General features: G+C 42.5%; 1 protein-coding gene across 1 annotated transcript in view; it reads left to right on the top strand.

The window, feature by feature from the left end:
- Positions 1–15,298, top strand: part of EBF2 (EBF transcription factor 2) — a 201,989-nt gene that overhangs the window by 146,462 nt on the left and 40,229 nt on the right. The window contains exons 8-10 of the mRNA XM_062213232.1: positions 11,449–11,566; positions 13,096–13,226; positions 13,913–14,039. Of these exons, the coding sequence (XP_062069216.1) occupies positions 11,449–11,566; positions 13,096–13,226; positions 13,913–14,039 (376 nt within the window). The remainder of the gene's footprint in view (positions 1–11,448; positions 11,567–13,095; positions 13,227–13,912; positions 14,040–15,298) is intronic.

Here is a 15,298-nt window from a genome sequence, read left to right as displayed (position 1 = left end):
CTTGAACCGGCACCGGTATGGGATGCTGGGACTGCAGGCAGTGCCTTTACCCGCTATGCCACAGCACCAGCCCCTCAAAAAACCTACTTTTAAAAAACAGTTTTGCCTAAAATTGGAGGGGTTTCCAGACTCCTTGAAATATCTCTTAGGGCTCCATGACCTCTAATGTAAAGAAATAAAATTCCTCTAACACCAAAAAAAGCACTCGTAATGTCACTTGAATCTTAGTGATGGGATCTGTCCACTTAGCACTTTTCCTGAGGCTCTCTCAGCCACCCTCTGGGCTCTTAAAGCCAGCTGATCCTCACTGATTCGTGTCCTTAGACGGCATCCTTGGGTCTGCAAACACAGAGCCCTGCCTCCTGGGCATCTGCCCTTGGATGATGAACAAGCACATGTTCAAAACAGAACACAATCCTTAGTCTCTGATCCAATCCCTCCTCTCTCATTGTTTAAGTGTCACTTCTTCCTTCTAAGTATCTGTAAAATCCACATCTCTCTCTGGGAAGATGGTGATGGGCCCCTGCCTCTACTCCTTCCTTGTATAGTCCACCTTCAGCACCAATGCTGGCATTGCCTTTGGAAAAGCATCATGAGTATTGGCTGACCATGGACAGACACAAAGCTCAGATTTGAAAAGGCACAGCTGATAAGAGCCACACACATCTTCAAGCCAGACGAATCTACTGTGCCCACTCCCAAAGTTCCCATGTGCCCACCACCCTCTCTTGCCACACACATGCCATTGACTGCTGTTCCATCTTTTTTTTATTTAAAGATTTATTTATTTGAAAGACAGAGTTACACAGAAAGAGAAGGAGAGGCATAGAGAGAGAGAGAGAGAGAGAGGCCTTCCATCCGCTGGTTTACTCCCCAGTTGGCCACAAGGCCAGAGCTTCACTGATCCAAAGCCAGGAGCCAGGAGCTTCTTCCAGTCTCCCACATGGGTGCAGGGGCCCAAGGACTTGGGTCATCTTCCACTGCCCTCCCAGCCCATAGCAGAGAGCTGGATTGGAAGCAGAGCATCCGAGACTTGAACTGGTGGCCACGTGGGATTCTGGCACTGCAGGCAACAGCTTTACCCACTACTCCACAGTGCCGGCCCCTGCTGTTCCATCTTGAAATCTTCCCACGTCTTCTTCTTCTTCCTGAAAGCCTATCACCCCTCTCTAACTTGCAACTCCTTCTCATGCTCTAAGACCACACCCGAGTGTCACCTCCTTGATGAGACGTTTTCTGACACTTCCAGTAGAGCTGTTGACCCCTTTATCTGTGCCAACACGGCATCCTCCACAGATCTGCACTCTACCAGTTGTCACATTGTCTGACAGCTGTTTGTCTCTTCAATAGACTATGTGCTGCTCACGGGTGGTTGGCATGTTTTATTTATGCTTATATTTCTCTCCAATGACTAGCACAGTTCCAGGTGCTCTGTAGGGCTTCACAAATTGTTATTAAATGAGTTTTTAACAGTAGGAAGGGGGGAGGGAAGGACAGAAAGCAAAAATGAGGTTTTCTAGGGCCCCCCAAATATCTCAATCCATTGATTAGACTTGCAGAAAATCACTTCTGCCCTCCCTGAAGTGGAACAATTAGGTGAAACACCCAGATGAATAGCTCACTGAAGGAAAGAAAAAGAAATGTATGTTGGCTTTAGGCTGACAGGCCTGTTAAGACATCATGAATTCCATTCTTTAGTCTCTGCATTATGGATGGAGAGCAGGAAGATATAAAATCTAGAGGAAAATCAAATCTGGAAAAGGAAGTCAGGCACATTATTTTTTCCCACTTTCAATTTCTAAAAAGCAGTAGACCTTGTCAACAATTTTGGCTTATTGTTGCTAATTCCCTGGCACTGACAGGCTGGTTGTATCTGCACCAAGTCCCAGTGAAGACCTAAAGGTGCACATTCCTTTGTTCATTTGCCCATGCTGCACTGCTGAGGGCATTCTGTGGCCTGTCCTAGGTACTATCCTAGGTACTGAAGACACAGCAGCAAGCAAATCAGGGCTCACATCCTAGTAGAGATAGAGAAAATGAATGAATAATTTACATAGATCAAGTTTGCTTGTCTGTGGTCTCCAAGGGAACTTGCCTGGAAACAGTGGGACTCCTTACTGTGTCAGCTGTCTTTGTGGTGCCTCCCAGAACTCGGCAAGGTGGTCAAGTGTGGGGGATGTGGAGCTAGATGATGCCCACCATTACAATAGTAGCAAATGTGGATGCTCTTCAGAATGGTTTCCAGAGATTTCTACAGCATCCTCTATAATAGACACTAATGTTAAGAGATCTTTTACTTGAAATAGAGGCCTAGTGTCAAAATTTTACCCATTATTTCAAAAGCACCCTATTTTAGAAAGACATGATTACTGTAAAAGGCTAGGGTGTTTTCCATCCCATGGGCAGGTCTTCCTGGAGTTGGTAGCACTCTAGAGTTGACAGCCTTGACGTATCTCCAGCCCCCAAACTGTTTTTTATGAACTCCTCCATCCAACTTAGAGCTTGCTTGCATTAGGATAAACATTCTTAATACCATGTGCTAAACTTTCTTGAGAGACTCTTGGATGTTTCAAATTCACTCCCTAAATTGCTCCCTTTTTTGATTAGGTCCACCAAAATAATCACCTTTAGTTTATACAATTATACTGGAGACAAGACCAGGATACATGTATAGATTGGGCCATCTTTAGCCTCAAGAGATAAAAGATATCAGCAGGCATGGGTACATGCAAGTCATTTCAGGGGCTAGGCAGGGAGAGATGGCAGTGCTGAGTTGGAGCCTGCTTGCATGCACACTGAGGATGGGCTGGTAGAAGGGCATCTTGAGGGGGACCTGAAAGGGTTGAGGGCAGAGCACACCTGGCAGGTCCATGAGACCTGTGAGGAAATGAAGAAAGGCATGGTAGTGGGATAGGGACCTGTGGCCACACAGGTTTGCTCAATCAAATGCAGAAAGGATGCAAGGCCAGATAAGGAGTATCTGATGTCTGTGGCGTAGTTGGGTACCGTGAGAGGCCTGGTGCTGTTAGGGTAACGTACTGGATGCAATGACTGCACAAGAATGATGGGAAAATGAATGTCTGTGACAAAGACACCCAGTCCACACAGCTGGGTGTTAGCCATTAGTCTGTTTTACTAAACGATGCAAGAGCAAAGGGCACGGCTACTCATGTCTTGGAACAAGGCCAAGATCCATCCAACAATCCCTTATGATTTTTTTAAACCCCCAGCTCTTGTATAAAACTTTTTAATGGCACCACCATCTATTTTCCTTAAATAAAAAATGTTGAATGTTTCTCTCACACCCGTTGAAGAGGGAAACGAGAGTTTAAATTAACTCCAAATGGTAAAAATTTAATACAGCTCCAGCTGCCTGCAGGTTTCTTCAGCTCCAATCTTTCAGTTCGAGAGCTACTCCAGCTGCTCTGTGATCTCATCCACCATTTGAAATTTGCTGTGCTACCGAGCAGCAGTTTCAAAGCACATAATGAAAATCACTTGACTTATGGCCCCTTGCATCAACAGGTGAGTCCATTATCTGGTGGTTAAACAAACCAGATAGTCCAAGTTAAGAAACGATAATTATCTATTTGAGTCAGAAAATACCTCTGAGGGGCTGAGGATCTTTGCCTTGGTTTAATGCTTTAAGGTTGGGGCAGGCTTACTGTGGGTTACGGCAAACTTTTCTCTGGTGGTGCAACCTTCTGCCGCCCGACCCCTGACTTTTAGTGTCTTGAATGGGGACAAGAATCAAGGCAATGACCATTTCGACCAACTCACTTAGGAAATGTGCTTTGAGTTCAATGTGGGAGAAAAGGAAGAGATGCAAAAACAGGTATTTGCCTAAGTAACTTTTGGGAAAGGGGCTGTCAGACTCCATTTAGGTGGAGACAAAGCTGAAGTGCTAAGATTTTTAGGGGACTCCAATTTGAGCACTTGAAGCCATTTGGGGCAATCAAATGCAGAACTTCCTGGAAGGCAAAGCTTTCTTCGTTCTGCAGTAAGAGTACACAGATCCCTCAGCTGTTCCTGGGGCCTGCATGCTCCTGATTTGGATGGACCACAGGTGATTCATGAGGTCCCTGGGGAGAGTCTGGGTAATGTGATAGTGGGAGCCAAACAAAGAAGTGCATCATATATGCTCTGTGGCTCCCCCGTGGCTCTCAAAAGTGTGGCTAGTAAAATGGCCCCCTTGACCATAACCATCCCACTTGGCATACATTTTAGGTGGGAAAAGCAATGGGTTCAATGGAACAAAGTGAGGTGGGATGAAGCGGGCCTTGAAGAAGGAGGGTAATTCAGTGTTATAAAGCAGTGAACAATGTTCAGCTGCCCCCCTCCCCACATGAAAAGCTTGAGAAAACTGCTACATGGTTCCTGTACACATGCAACTGGATTTTAAAAGGCAAGCGTGAAAAGCTGTCCTGAACTCCTGAAGCTGCGCTGTGCCTGGGGAAAGCCACGCCGTGCCTGGGGATAGCACTTGGGCATACACTATGTACGATTAAAAAATTGGAATCTTTAAACTGTCATAATAATAATTGCAGTCATCTCAAGTTGAATGGCTTAACTTTTTCAGTTCTTTAAAATCGATCCCAAATCTTGCTTCCTTGATGAAAATGTCTGTTGCTGCTTTCAGTGCAGGCTGGCTTGTCTTACCTGCGGGTCCTTGGACTATGTAATGGCCACAGTTTGGTTCTCAATGATCTAGTCCTGTATCACATCTCCTGATTACGTCTGGAGTTTGTTCTGCTTCATCAGCTGTGTGGTGAGCTCCTTGAGATAGGGACAGTGTTCTCTGGGAATCACCGTTGCAAGCACGGGCGTATGCCTGGGTGTCTCCACAAATACCTGATGACTTCTTGAAACATGGCTGTCTGGTGATTTAAAGTCCCTGCTCAGAGTTACAGCAGGGATGCCACAGTCCCCCCTCCCGTAGTATGGATGACTCCAGAAAGTCCACCTTCTGTCCCTGTGATCATCAACTTTGTGTTCCTCTGTTTGGGACTTACTACGTCAATGAACAGAAACCTTAGCCTTAGGGAATATGAAACAACAGCTATTGCTAAAGAACAATGTGAATTCCTCCTCTTCCTCCTTCTCCTTCTTTTTCAGACAAACTCCATTCTTGGGGGATAGGTGTTTAAAGGTCATATTGGCGACTCTAGAGTTCAGTACCAGAGAAGAATCTGGGCTACAAATCTGGTTTGAAAATAAGTTGTGTGCCAAGAATGCAATGGCAGGAAGAAACAAGTTGCAATAACCAATTTGTTTGTTGTTATCCTGGCTTGAATTAATTGAGGCTTAGACACAGTTGTTTCATTAGAGTCACCTTATCAATTATGAGAACTAGCCGGTGGATAAAACCACCAAAGTACATTTCTTATCACAATCCAGACTCCCAGATTGATTGCCCACCACAGCCAGAAGTCTGTCTTGATTTTCTCTGTCGCTTTAATGGTCTCTGTGTCCCTTTCCTCCTTCCACAGGTGGAAAATAAAATCCCACATAACAGCTATGCTTTGGGAAAGCTGAAATAACATATATAGCAACTGAACAGTTATAAAGGAAAAGCACATCATGAATTTAATTCCATTTCCAGATGTAAAATGTCATAAAGAATTTTTTTCCATACTTGGCAAAATAACAGGAATTTTTGAGACCATTTTATTTAGCTGGGTGTATGTACGTTCATAAGTATGGTATCAGAGTCAACGCTGGGTGTGCTGTAAATACTGCGTGTTATAGCTTCACTGAGATTAAACTGCCAAAGGCCCCACATTCAGCTAGGACGTGCGTGGCTCTCACTGAAGGAGGGGACCTTTGTGTGACCAGTGGTAGAAGCTGGTGTGTTTTTAGAGCAAGAATTCTGATCCATGTGGGGAGGTTTCTAAGCAGTGTAATTATTCTCCAGTGACTATACACTGGAATCGTCATCTGTTTCAAAGGGTAGATCATTTAGTCATTCCACACATTTTTCATCTGGACTTACTATTTTTTTTCTTTTCACCTCCTTGTGTGAGACTTAGGGTCTTTGTAGGAACACCTGGTGTGAGCTGAGACAAGCTTGAGTAAGGCTCAGGCTGGCCATTCCTCTGACGTATGTAATTCAACTAAATCATAGTTAGAACTCTGAGAAGCCTGAACATTACACACACACACACACACACGTGTGGAGTTCCAAAAATCCAAGAATATTTCAGAATGAGGCACACGTTTGGTAACTGCCTTCATGCCACCGCTATCACGCTGATACCAAAGAACCAGCTCCTTTGCTGGAAAATTAGCTGAACGGGCAGATTAACGGACGTGTCCACCTAAAAGTTAACTCCCACAGTGGCGCTTTATGAGAAGGAACGAGCTCTTTACAACTCAGCTGCTGCTTTGTATAAATTATTAGAGTGAGGGATGTGGGAGAACTTTTGGGTAATGAAAAGAAAAATAGAATTTGAGAAAACCAGTTTCCTCGAGTCCTTTTAGCAGACTGCTAACACATTTGCAAATTTTATTCTTAAAACTTTCTCATACTTTTCAAGGGGAGATAAAAACATTTTATTCATGTTCCTATTTCTGAATACCCAACTTACCCTTCTGTATAATTAAAAATGAAACCTGCCACTGTCACTCATCACTTCTAGGCTTAACGGAGCTGGCCTCACCAAAGATTCATGATCAGATCAAAACAAAGTAAGGGATGGCAACAAGCAAAAAAACCACTTTCACTTTTTAAAAAAAATGCACGCAGGCTCAGTTGATCCCACACTTCTCTTTCTTGCAAACTTGGCTTCAAGGTACCCGGTCATAAATAAATTGGTTGTTGCTTTTGTGTTGAAATGTGTCCGTTGAGGAGGGCTACTCCATACAATGTCTTCGTATACAGGTCTGCTGACTTTACTGCTGGGGCTTTGAGCTGAAATACAGTTATATCAGCTAGAAGAAATAAATGAAAGTTGTCACTAATGTCAGCAGCAAAAACCAGGGTCTATCCCACACAAATTATGGACATCTGTATTCCTAATTGGCATTCTTTAGGGCTGTGCCAGCAGAATGGCAGTGCCAAGAGAATCTGACAGCCTTAGAAGAGGAGGTATCAGGTTTAGGTGACAGGAGACATTGATGAGGCGTGGAACTTCTTTTGTGTGGAATACCTTCCTTATATTTGTTATGATCCTGGTGATTTTTAGTTTTAGGTACCTCTAAATGGCAACTTCTATCCATGCTAAATTAACTACTTTTAAAGCAGATCAGTTTATGATCTTCAGAGAACAAGTAGTACTGATGGTTACATGATCAGAAGACGGTTGGCAAAGATGCATACAAATAGTTAACAAGGTAATGGTAAGAAATGTTGACCTTGATTTGTTTAGCTAAGATGTAAAGATTTTTGAAGGTCAAAGGTGTCCTTGTGTAGTGTTTTGGAGTCTAACTGTGCCTGACCCTCTAACATTAAGCTGCTGTGGCCTGCAGTTTTGAAGAGTGAGGCAAACCAGGGGGAAAGCGAGAAGGGGGAGAGAACAGGAAATGGAGTGAGGTGTTTCAGGAAGTTGTCAGGGGTTGACTGATTGGTTCCAGATGGAAAGGGTCAGTCTTCATGACCCAGGAAATACTCACTAGGGGAAAGAAGTTGGCTTGTGGAAGGGGAAGGCCTGGGAGTGAGATGATGTTGGAATGCACATTCCACTTCCTTTAGTCTTAAAGCATTCCGAAACTTTAACTTCTCTGAACAGAATAATATCAGTGTTGTCATCGTTCATCAGAAAACAGTGAGGGGAGTTAAATTCGAAGCTCTGACTATACCAAATGCATCCTCACCTCCAGAATGTGGTCCATTCTTCTAGAAGCGGTGTGAATGTAGGGAAAAGCCAGTACTTAAGTGTGCGTCTTCATGTATAGTCACAACCACCCAACATGTCTGATAGCGTAGTGGACTTTGTGAATTAAATTCATTATGTTTTCCAAATTCAATTTAATTGGCAGGCTCTTCTAGGTACGTGGCAGTCTTAAGATATTTGGAATCTGAAAAACTAGAACTTGCCTCATATCTGTATCTGTCTCTCTATCTATATATCCAGGCACACGCACATACATTTGGACATAATTTAAAATCTTGTAATAAATTTTGCAGACACTGAAATAATTCAGGTTAATTCCCTTGCTGTCATGAGAGGCCAGCACTAGCCAGCAAGAGATTAAAATTTATTTCCATTGTTAATAGAAAATAATGAAGTGCATCTGAACCATCAGGGTATGTCATTCGGGAAATGTTCACTTTGGAACTAAGTCTCACTCCACCCAAATGAACAATGATGAAATCAGCTGGCTCAAGGAAAGCCCCATATTTTGTGGCAGAAATGCACGAGGAGCGTTAACGGACAGCATGACAAGAAGCTTGTGGAATGAATTAAAGTGGTCGCAGAGAGAATGCTCTTCACATCCCCATAATCCACAAGTCAGCGCAGGGGTTCTCCTCACCGCGCCGAGTCCCATTCACTAGTAATTAAAACCTGAGCCAACTTTGTTGTGCTTTTGTTTTGTTTTGCTCTTTTCCAGAGATGGCAGTCTTGTCTTTGAGAATTCATTCGCACACACAATTTGTCAGAGTGATTTGATTGCTCTTGTTTCTCACCTTTCTCCTATTATTTTCAGAGGGTGCACATGACTACAGGGGATTGCTTTCAACCTTCACCTTTTTAAGGCTGTGACCGTGAGATCCAGCATCTCCCTGTGACTGCCGTGTGCTCTTGTGCTTTTTTTTTTTTTATTTTTATTTTTTGACAGGCAGAGTGGATAGTGAGAGAGAGAGACAGAGAGAAAGGTCTTCCTTTTGCCGTTGGTTCACCCTCCAATGGCCGCCGCGGTAGCGCGCTGTGGCCGGCGCACCGCGCTGTTCCGATGGCAGGAGCCAGGTGCTTCTCCTGGTCTCCCACCTAGCCACAGCAGAGAGCTGGCCTGGAAGAGGGGCAACCGGGACAGGATCGGTGCCCCGACCGGGACTAGAACCCGGTGTGCCGGCGCCGCAAGGCGGAGGATTAGCCTAGTGAGCCGCGGCGCCGGCCGCTCTTGTGCTTTTCAAGATCACTCTGTGAAGAACTTGTGCCCCACTGCTCTTGCAGAGCGTGGTGGCTGTTGCTGTCTTACGGTTGCCACCACTTGGTAGGAACTCCCCTGAAGGACTTTTCTTGGAGTCTAACATGTTAACATGGACGCAATTGAAAACAGACCCAGAGCCAGACAGGCTGCATCCCTGAATTGTGAGCAATTATGCTGATGATAATTTTCTGAATGACCGTGGAGGTTCCTTTAAGTTTATTCATTGACTCCCCAGAGCCTGTCATAATATCTGACATGTAGCAAGAACTCAATGAATATCTGTTGGGTTGAATGATTAAAACTTTATGTCCATGTAAAAGTTCACATATGCTGTCACCATGCCTATGGTGTGAGGATATATATGAAATGATTTGTGGGCCTGTGGGTTTCATGGATTCTTCCAAAACAATTCCATTCTAAATATATAAAGATTTTTAAAACACCATCCAAAATGCTGCTTAGGACAAAAAAGATGAGAAGAATGTTGCTTTTGTGGCAGGGGAAATAGTATTCACTGGGAAGGGATACGAGATAACTTTCAGAGGAGATAGGAATATTCTGTATTGTGATTATGATATACATTGTGCAGCTGAAATTTCTGCATTTCAGTGTTTGTCAATTTTACTTAATGCAAAGCACCCAATATGTGATCATCACCATCACAGACTAGGGGAATGGAGTGGGTGGTGGTATAGATAAGAACAGTAATATTTTGACAATCCTTAAACCTAGGTGATAGGTGCTGGGGTCCATTGTGCTGTTTTGTTTGTTGAAATTATTCATAAGGAAAAATTTTTGAAGTGCCATCTAATTATTTAATATGATAAGACAAGGCACAGCCAGCATCCTCCTATCCCCCCTTCATTTAATGAGTAAGGAAGGAATGACAGAACACTTAGAATGCCATCAAACTTTATTTGGAGTAGGCAAGAGTAGTTCTTTTATTTTTTTAATTTTTTTTAGGATTTTATTTGTTTATTTGAAAGAGTTACACAGAGAGAAGAGAGGCAGAGAGAGAGAGAGAGGTCTTCCATCCAATGGTTCACTCCCCAGTTGGCAGCAACAGCCGGAGCTACACCGATCCGAAGCCAGGAGCCAGGAGTTTCTTCCACATCTCCCACATGGGTGCAGGAGCCCAAGGACTTAGGCCATCTTCTATTGCTTTCCCAGGCCACAGCAGAGAGCTGGATCGGAAGAGGAGCAGCCGGGACTAGAACCAGTGTCCACATGGGATACCGACACTTCAGGCCAGAGTGTTAACCCGCTGCTCCACAGCACTGGCCCCAAGAATAGTTCTTTTAAATACAAGTCTTCATTAAGTACTTATCTGATGCCCTTCCTCAAGGAGTTTATATATATGCAGAAATACGTCTATAATGACTTCCTTTGTCAAAAAAAAAAAAAAATTAGCATGCACAACCAAGCATAGAAGTAGCAGAGAAGTAGCTCTTCCTAGAACCTTCCCCAGAGCTCAGACTATGGAAAGATCTCAGTGAGTCATGTCATCTGTCTGATTGACTGATCAAACCAGACAGGGGTAAAGCAAATTAGGATGCAAATTCATCCAGATTTGGCGCAAACCAAGCATTGTGCTGAATGCTTTAGATATTATCTCATTTTATTCTCATTGAATCTCATTCAGCACTGGGAGAGAGGCAGTTTTGTTTATGTCTCACAGATAAGGAAAACTGAGATTCTAAAAGGTTATGTAATTTGTCCAGGGCTACATGTCAGGAAGAAGCAAGTCTGGGATGTGAATTAATTCTATCTGACTCCAAACCCACATTTTTCCACTACTCCATACCCATCTCCTCCCTTTCCTCTGGTTTAAGTGTCCTGTACTTTGAACAGTGAATTCCAGCAACCTCATCTTCTTACCCAAATTCTGAGCTTCTCTGCCCTTGCCCTCAAGAGGGAGAGAACATCACAAGCAGCATATCAGCCAGAGTCTTGATGCCCGGCATGACCATTGGGCCTATCTGATGTGCAAGAAGCCATCCCCAAACTTGGAACAGTGACCTCCCAGCTGGTGTTTTACAGCTTAGCTTCCAGAACACACATGTTCAGCTTCTTGTGGTGGACACAGCTGGAGGGTCTTGTCTGAGAATGATGGTCCATTTCTTTGAATGAACTAGGTTTCTGGAAGCAGCACTCAGATGGCCAGTTTCCCCGTGTCACTACATGGGCACATACAAATACATGGCAGCATGTGGGCGAAAGGTGGCCTATTCTTCATTGACGTTCTTTCTTGTCTCCCATTTGCCATACGGAAGTGCATCAAAACAGAATTGTGGGACCCTTACTATTTACATGAAATTAACCCTATCACTCCCTCTCTTTTCAACTTTAAATACATAGGTTGTGTTGTCAACAACAGTCAATGTGGATGGACATGTGTTGGCTGTTTCTGACAACATGTTTGTTCACAACAACTCCAAGCATGGACGGAGAGCAAGAAGACTTGACCCATCGGAAGGTAGGACTGTTGGGCTGAGAATGGTGGACAGATGAAGTTCCCCACAAATGTCCTTATTTGAATTTCAAATTCATGTCTCAGAGTTAGAATGGAGAAAATACACAAAACCATGTGCGTTTTTAAATTAAGTTGTAAACATTGACTCCAGCCTGTTCTATTGTAAGCCCCTCTCAGCTCCCAGCCAATACTCAAGTCCCTTAGACTCCCAGTCGCTTCCATCCAGTTCTGTGTTTTTCTTTTTGCTGGCTATGCATTTCAGGCAAATGTAGGCCTATGACACCTCAGTTAAACAGGAACATTACAGTGCCAGACATGTATGAATAAGTGTCAGATGTGCCCTTAAACAGATTGTGGGCAAAACAAAACAATGTGCAGAATGAAACTGACACTAATTGATTTTTGTTTGCTTGGACAAGAAGAAATCATGGACTGTTCTGGGTAGTTTTCCAAGTGCATTAAAGTAATTAGAAATACCAGTAACTGTTAAACTTCAAGTTGTCCAAAAAATTAAAGTATATCGATGAAGATAACTGACAAATCTAAGTAAATTCCATCTAAGTTGTTTCCCTTCCTTCTGCACTACCCGACTCGCTGGTGTAGGAAGACCTTATAATATAAAATGAATGGCCAAATTAGGCTACTATTTTAGTATGATATTTTGCTGTATTCTCCCTACCAACCCCTAACCCAACTTGGCCCTTTAAATGTATCTGATATCATTTAAAATAGGAATTAATGAACTGAAAGAAAATGATTGAATCAGTGAAGAATTTGGAGTGGTGTTAATTCTCCCACAGTGGGCACTGAAAGGGGAGAAGAAAATCTCAGAGTTCAGAACTAGGAACCCCTCCAGTTTCTTTTGACTGATTGGATGTGATTGACTGGCTGTTCAAAGGGGGCTCATGTTTTTGGAGTCCTGCCAAAGTTCTCCTCCACCTTTGACCCTGTCAACTTTGGAAATGGAGTGATGGATTGACTTTAGTTATGGCCTGAAAACCATATTGGGTTCCTGTTGGGATGTAAAGTCCAGAGGCCTTGAACATATGGAAGAAGGGAGGAAAATCCTACCTACACAGTTAGGAGAGAGAGATTAGAAATTGTCTCTGGATAGTGCTGAAAAAACTTTCAGCCACGGTACATGTTGCTTTTTCTTTTTTTCTCTAGCACATTAACAAGCCTTGTAAATCTTAACATTTTGGGGCGGAGGAGGTGGAGGGAGAAAAGGGATTTACACATTTCTATTGAGATCAACTTATAAAAATACAGGCAAAAAAAAAAAAAAAACCCAGAGTTTTAAAAATGCCCTTTGCACAGTTAGCTGAATGTTTTACTTTTTTGTACATTATGATCAACTAATTATGCCTTAATGCTCTGGTAAAAAACCAACAATCAATTAGGGAAGCATGACAAGTCAACAAAACTCAAAGTGAATTCCTTAGAATAACCAAGACCAAAGGCAGCCTATCCCCAAAACTATACATTTCCATCATCAAAGGGCAGGGCTGACTTTTTCTCTCCTATCTCCTTAGCCACCCCCTGCATCAAAGCCATTAGCCCAAGTGAAGGCTGGACCACAGGAGGAGCCATGGTCATCATTATTGGGGACAACTTTTTTGATGGCCTCCAAGTAGTGTTTGGAACCATGCTTGTATGGAGTGAGGTAGGCAAACACAACTTGCCTTCCAGATTTCCTTTTGGCCCAAAGATTGTTTTGCTCTTGAGAAACTAGTAATTCTTGGAGTATGAATAGCATGAACACACATTGTTGAGTATCTTCTATGAGCAACGCACCAAGGATAAAAAGACATAAAAGTCACGATAATTGCAGGGATAGAGTCCTTTAAAAACATAGTATTCATTGTAGCTGTAGCATTATTTAAAATGTTGAAAAATTAGAAGTAGTCTAGATATTGGATATAGGAGACTAGCAAAATGAATGATGAAGTATAATTCTACCATTGAAAATCATGTTTTGAAAAATTTTTAATGATACAGGAAAAGTGATGTGCCTATGCTATGATGTTAAGTAGAAAAAAAAATTCAAGACAGCAGTGTTTATGCCTTGTAAAAGCTAATTATGTAACACATTCATAGAAAAATACTGGAAACACACCAAATATTAATATTAGTTGAATCTGAGTTATGCAATGTTAATATTTTTCTGCAATTCCCAAATTGAGTATATTTTACGTTCGTAATCAGAGAAAATGAAAAATGTTACAAAAAGATCAGTAACAGTGCTAAGTTGGGCTTGAAGACTGCTAAATCAATATGTAAGGCTGTCAACAGTCCCTGGTGATGGCTTGTCTAACAGGCATCTTATTTCCCCTCCTATTCTCGCCTCAGCTAATAACCCCTCATGCCATCCGAGTGCAGACTCCTCCTCGGCACATCCCTGGAGTAGTAGAAGTGACATTATCTTACAAATCCAAACAGTTCTGCAAAGGAGCCCCAGGAAGGTTTATTTACACAGGTAGGTGAGAAAATGTTCTAGGAGACACTGACTCCTGGTTCCCCTTCACTCTACTTCCCAGTATCTGCACTTTACAATCGTTCTAATTTTCTAGGTCTTTCTACTATCATGGGACGTGCAAACTCAATTCTGCATTTGTATTTTACTTAAGTAGTTTCTGTATGATCTGGAAGATATTTTACTTCAGCAATATACCCTTAGAAATCTAACTCTACTGGAAACTCATTAGGACACTTTTTTATCCAAGCAATTGGATAAAAAAAAAATTAGAACTGTCTATAATTGAGTTTTCTTTAAAAATCATGAAAGTTGCCCAATTTTGCTGCAGTGACTAAAATTATTTTAAAACTTTATGAAATTAAAATTCATCTATTAGCCCAATATTTATTGAATGTCTACTTTGTATACACTGCTTTTTTGATGTAAAAGGTACAGGTTACCTACAAGATATGGTCCCTGTCCTTCTTGGAAGTGTAGGAACTTTGGGAGGAGGCAATGGTATATTGCACAGAACAGCTGGAAAATTCTCGGTATTTCCAATGAATGGAACGTGAGTTTCAGGAATAGAGAGTTTAGTGTGAATTTGAGTGGTAGAGTGTGTTGTCAAGAAGGAGATGGATAGGGAAGACTTAGATGGGCAAAGAGAAGAAGAAAGAATGTTTTGGCTATGGGAATCCCATGTGTAAAGGTGACAATATGAGATAAGCTTGCATAAGGAGGATGCAAAGCTGGCTCAACAGCTAGGGCGATGCATTTTGGAGGACTTACACCAGATCTTAACCTAGCTGACTTAGGCACAGGAGGGACTCAACCTCTTTCTCTTGTTGATGTGTAAGTGTCTGGTTAGTTATCATATAGGAATGTATGGAAAACTAATTTCTAGCTGTATTTATTTAGAATTTTGCCTTTGAATGTTGTCTCCTGTGATAAACACACCTCAAGTGTTATTTTCTTATGTGTGAGTCTAGGGAAGGTTCTATTGCAGTCACAATAAAAAAAGTTACTACAATAACTCCCTAAGGGACACATCCATTCCTTCACATTTATTTATTTATTGCATGCATACCATGGGTTGGCACAACTCTGGCCCCTGGGTTGTAGAAGCGAAAGAGGTAAATAAAGCTTTCCTTCTGGAGGGGAGACAGACACCAAAGAAAATAAATGATATAATTTCAGAGAATGAAAGACGGGGGGGGGGATGAGGAAAGGCTTTGTTCAGGATGGTCAGGGAGGAAGGGACCTCGGGGGGGGCAACCATG

The sequence above is a fragment of the Lepus europaeus genome, chromosome 16 (genome assembly GCF_033115175.1).
Source record: "Lepus europaeus isolate LE1 chromosome 16, mLepTim1.pri, whole genome shotgun sequence".
Taxonomy (NCBI): domain Eukaryota; kingdom Metazoa; phylum Chordata; class Mammalia; order Lagomorpha; family Leporidae; genus Lepus; species Lepus europaeus.
This window is presented reverse-complemented; position numbering and strand designations above follow the sequence as displayed.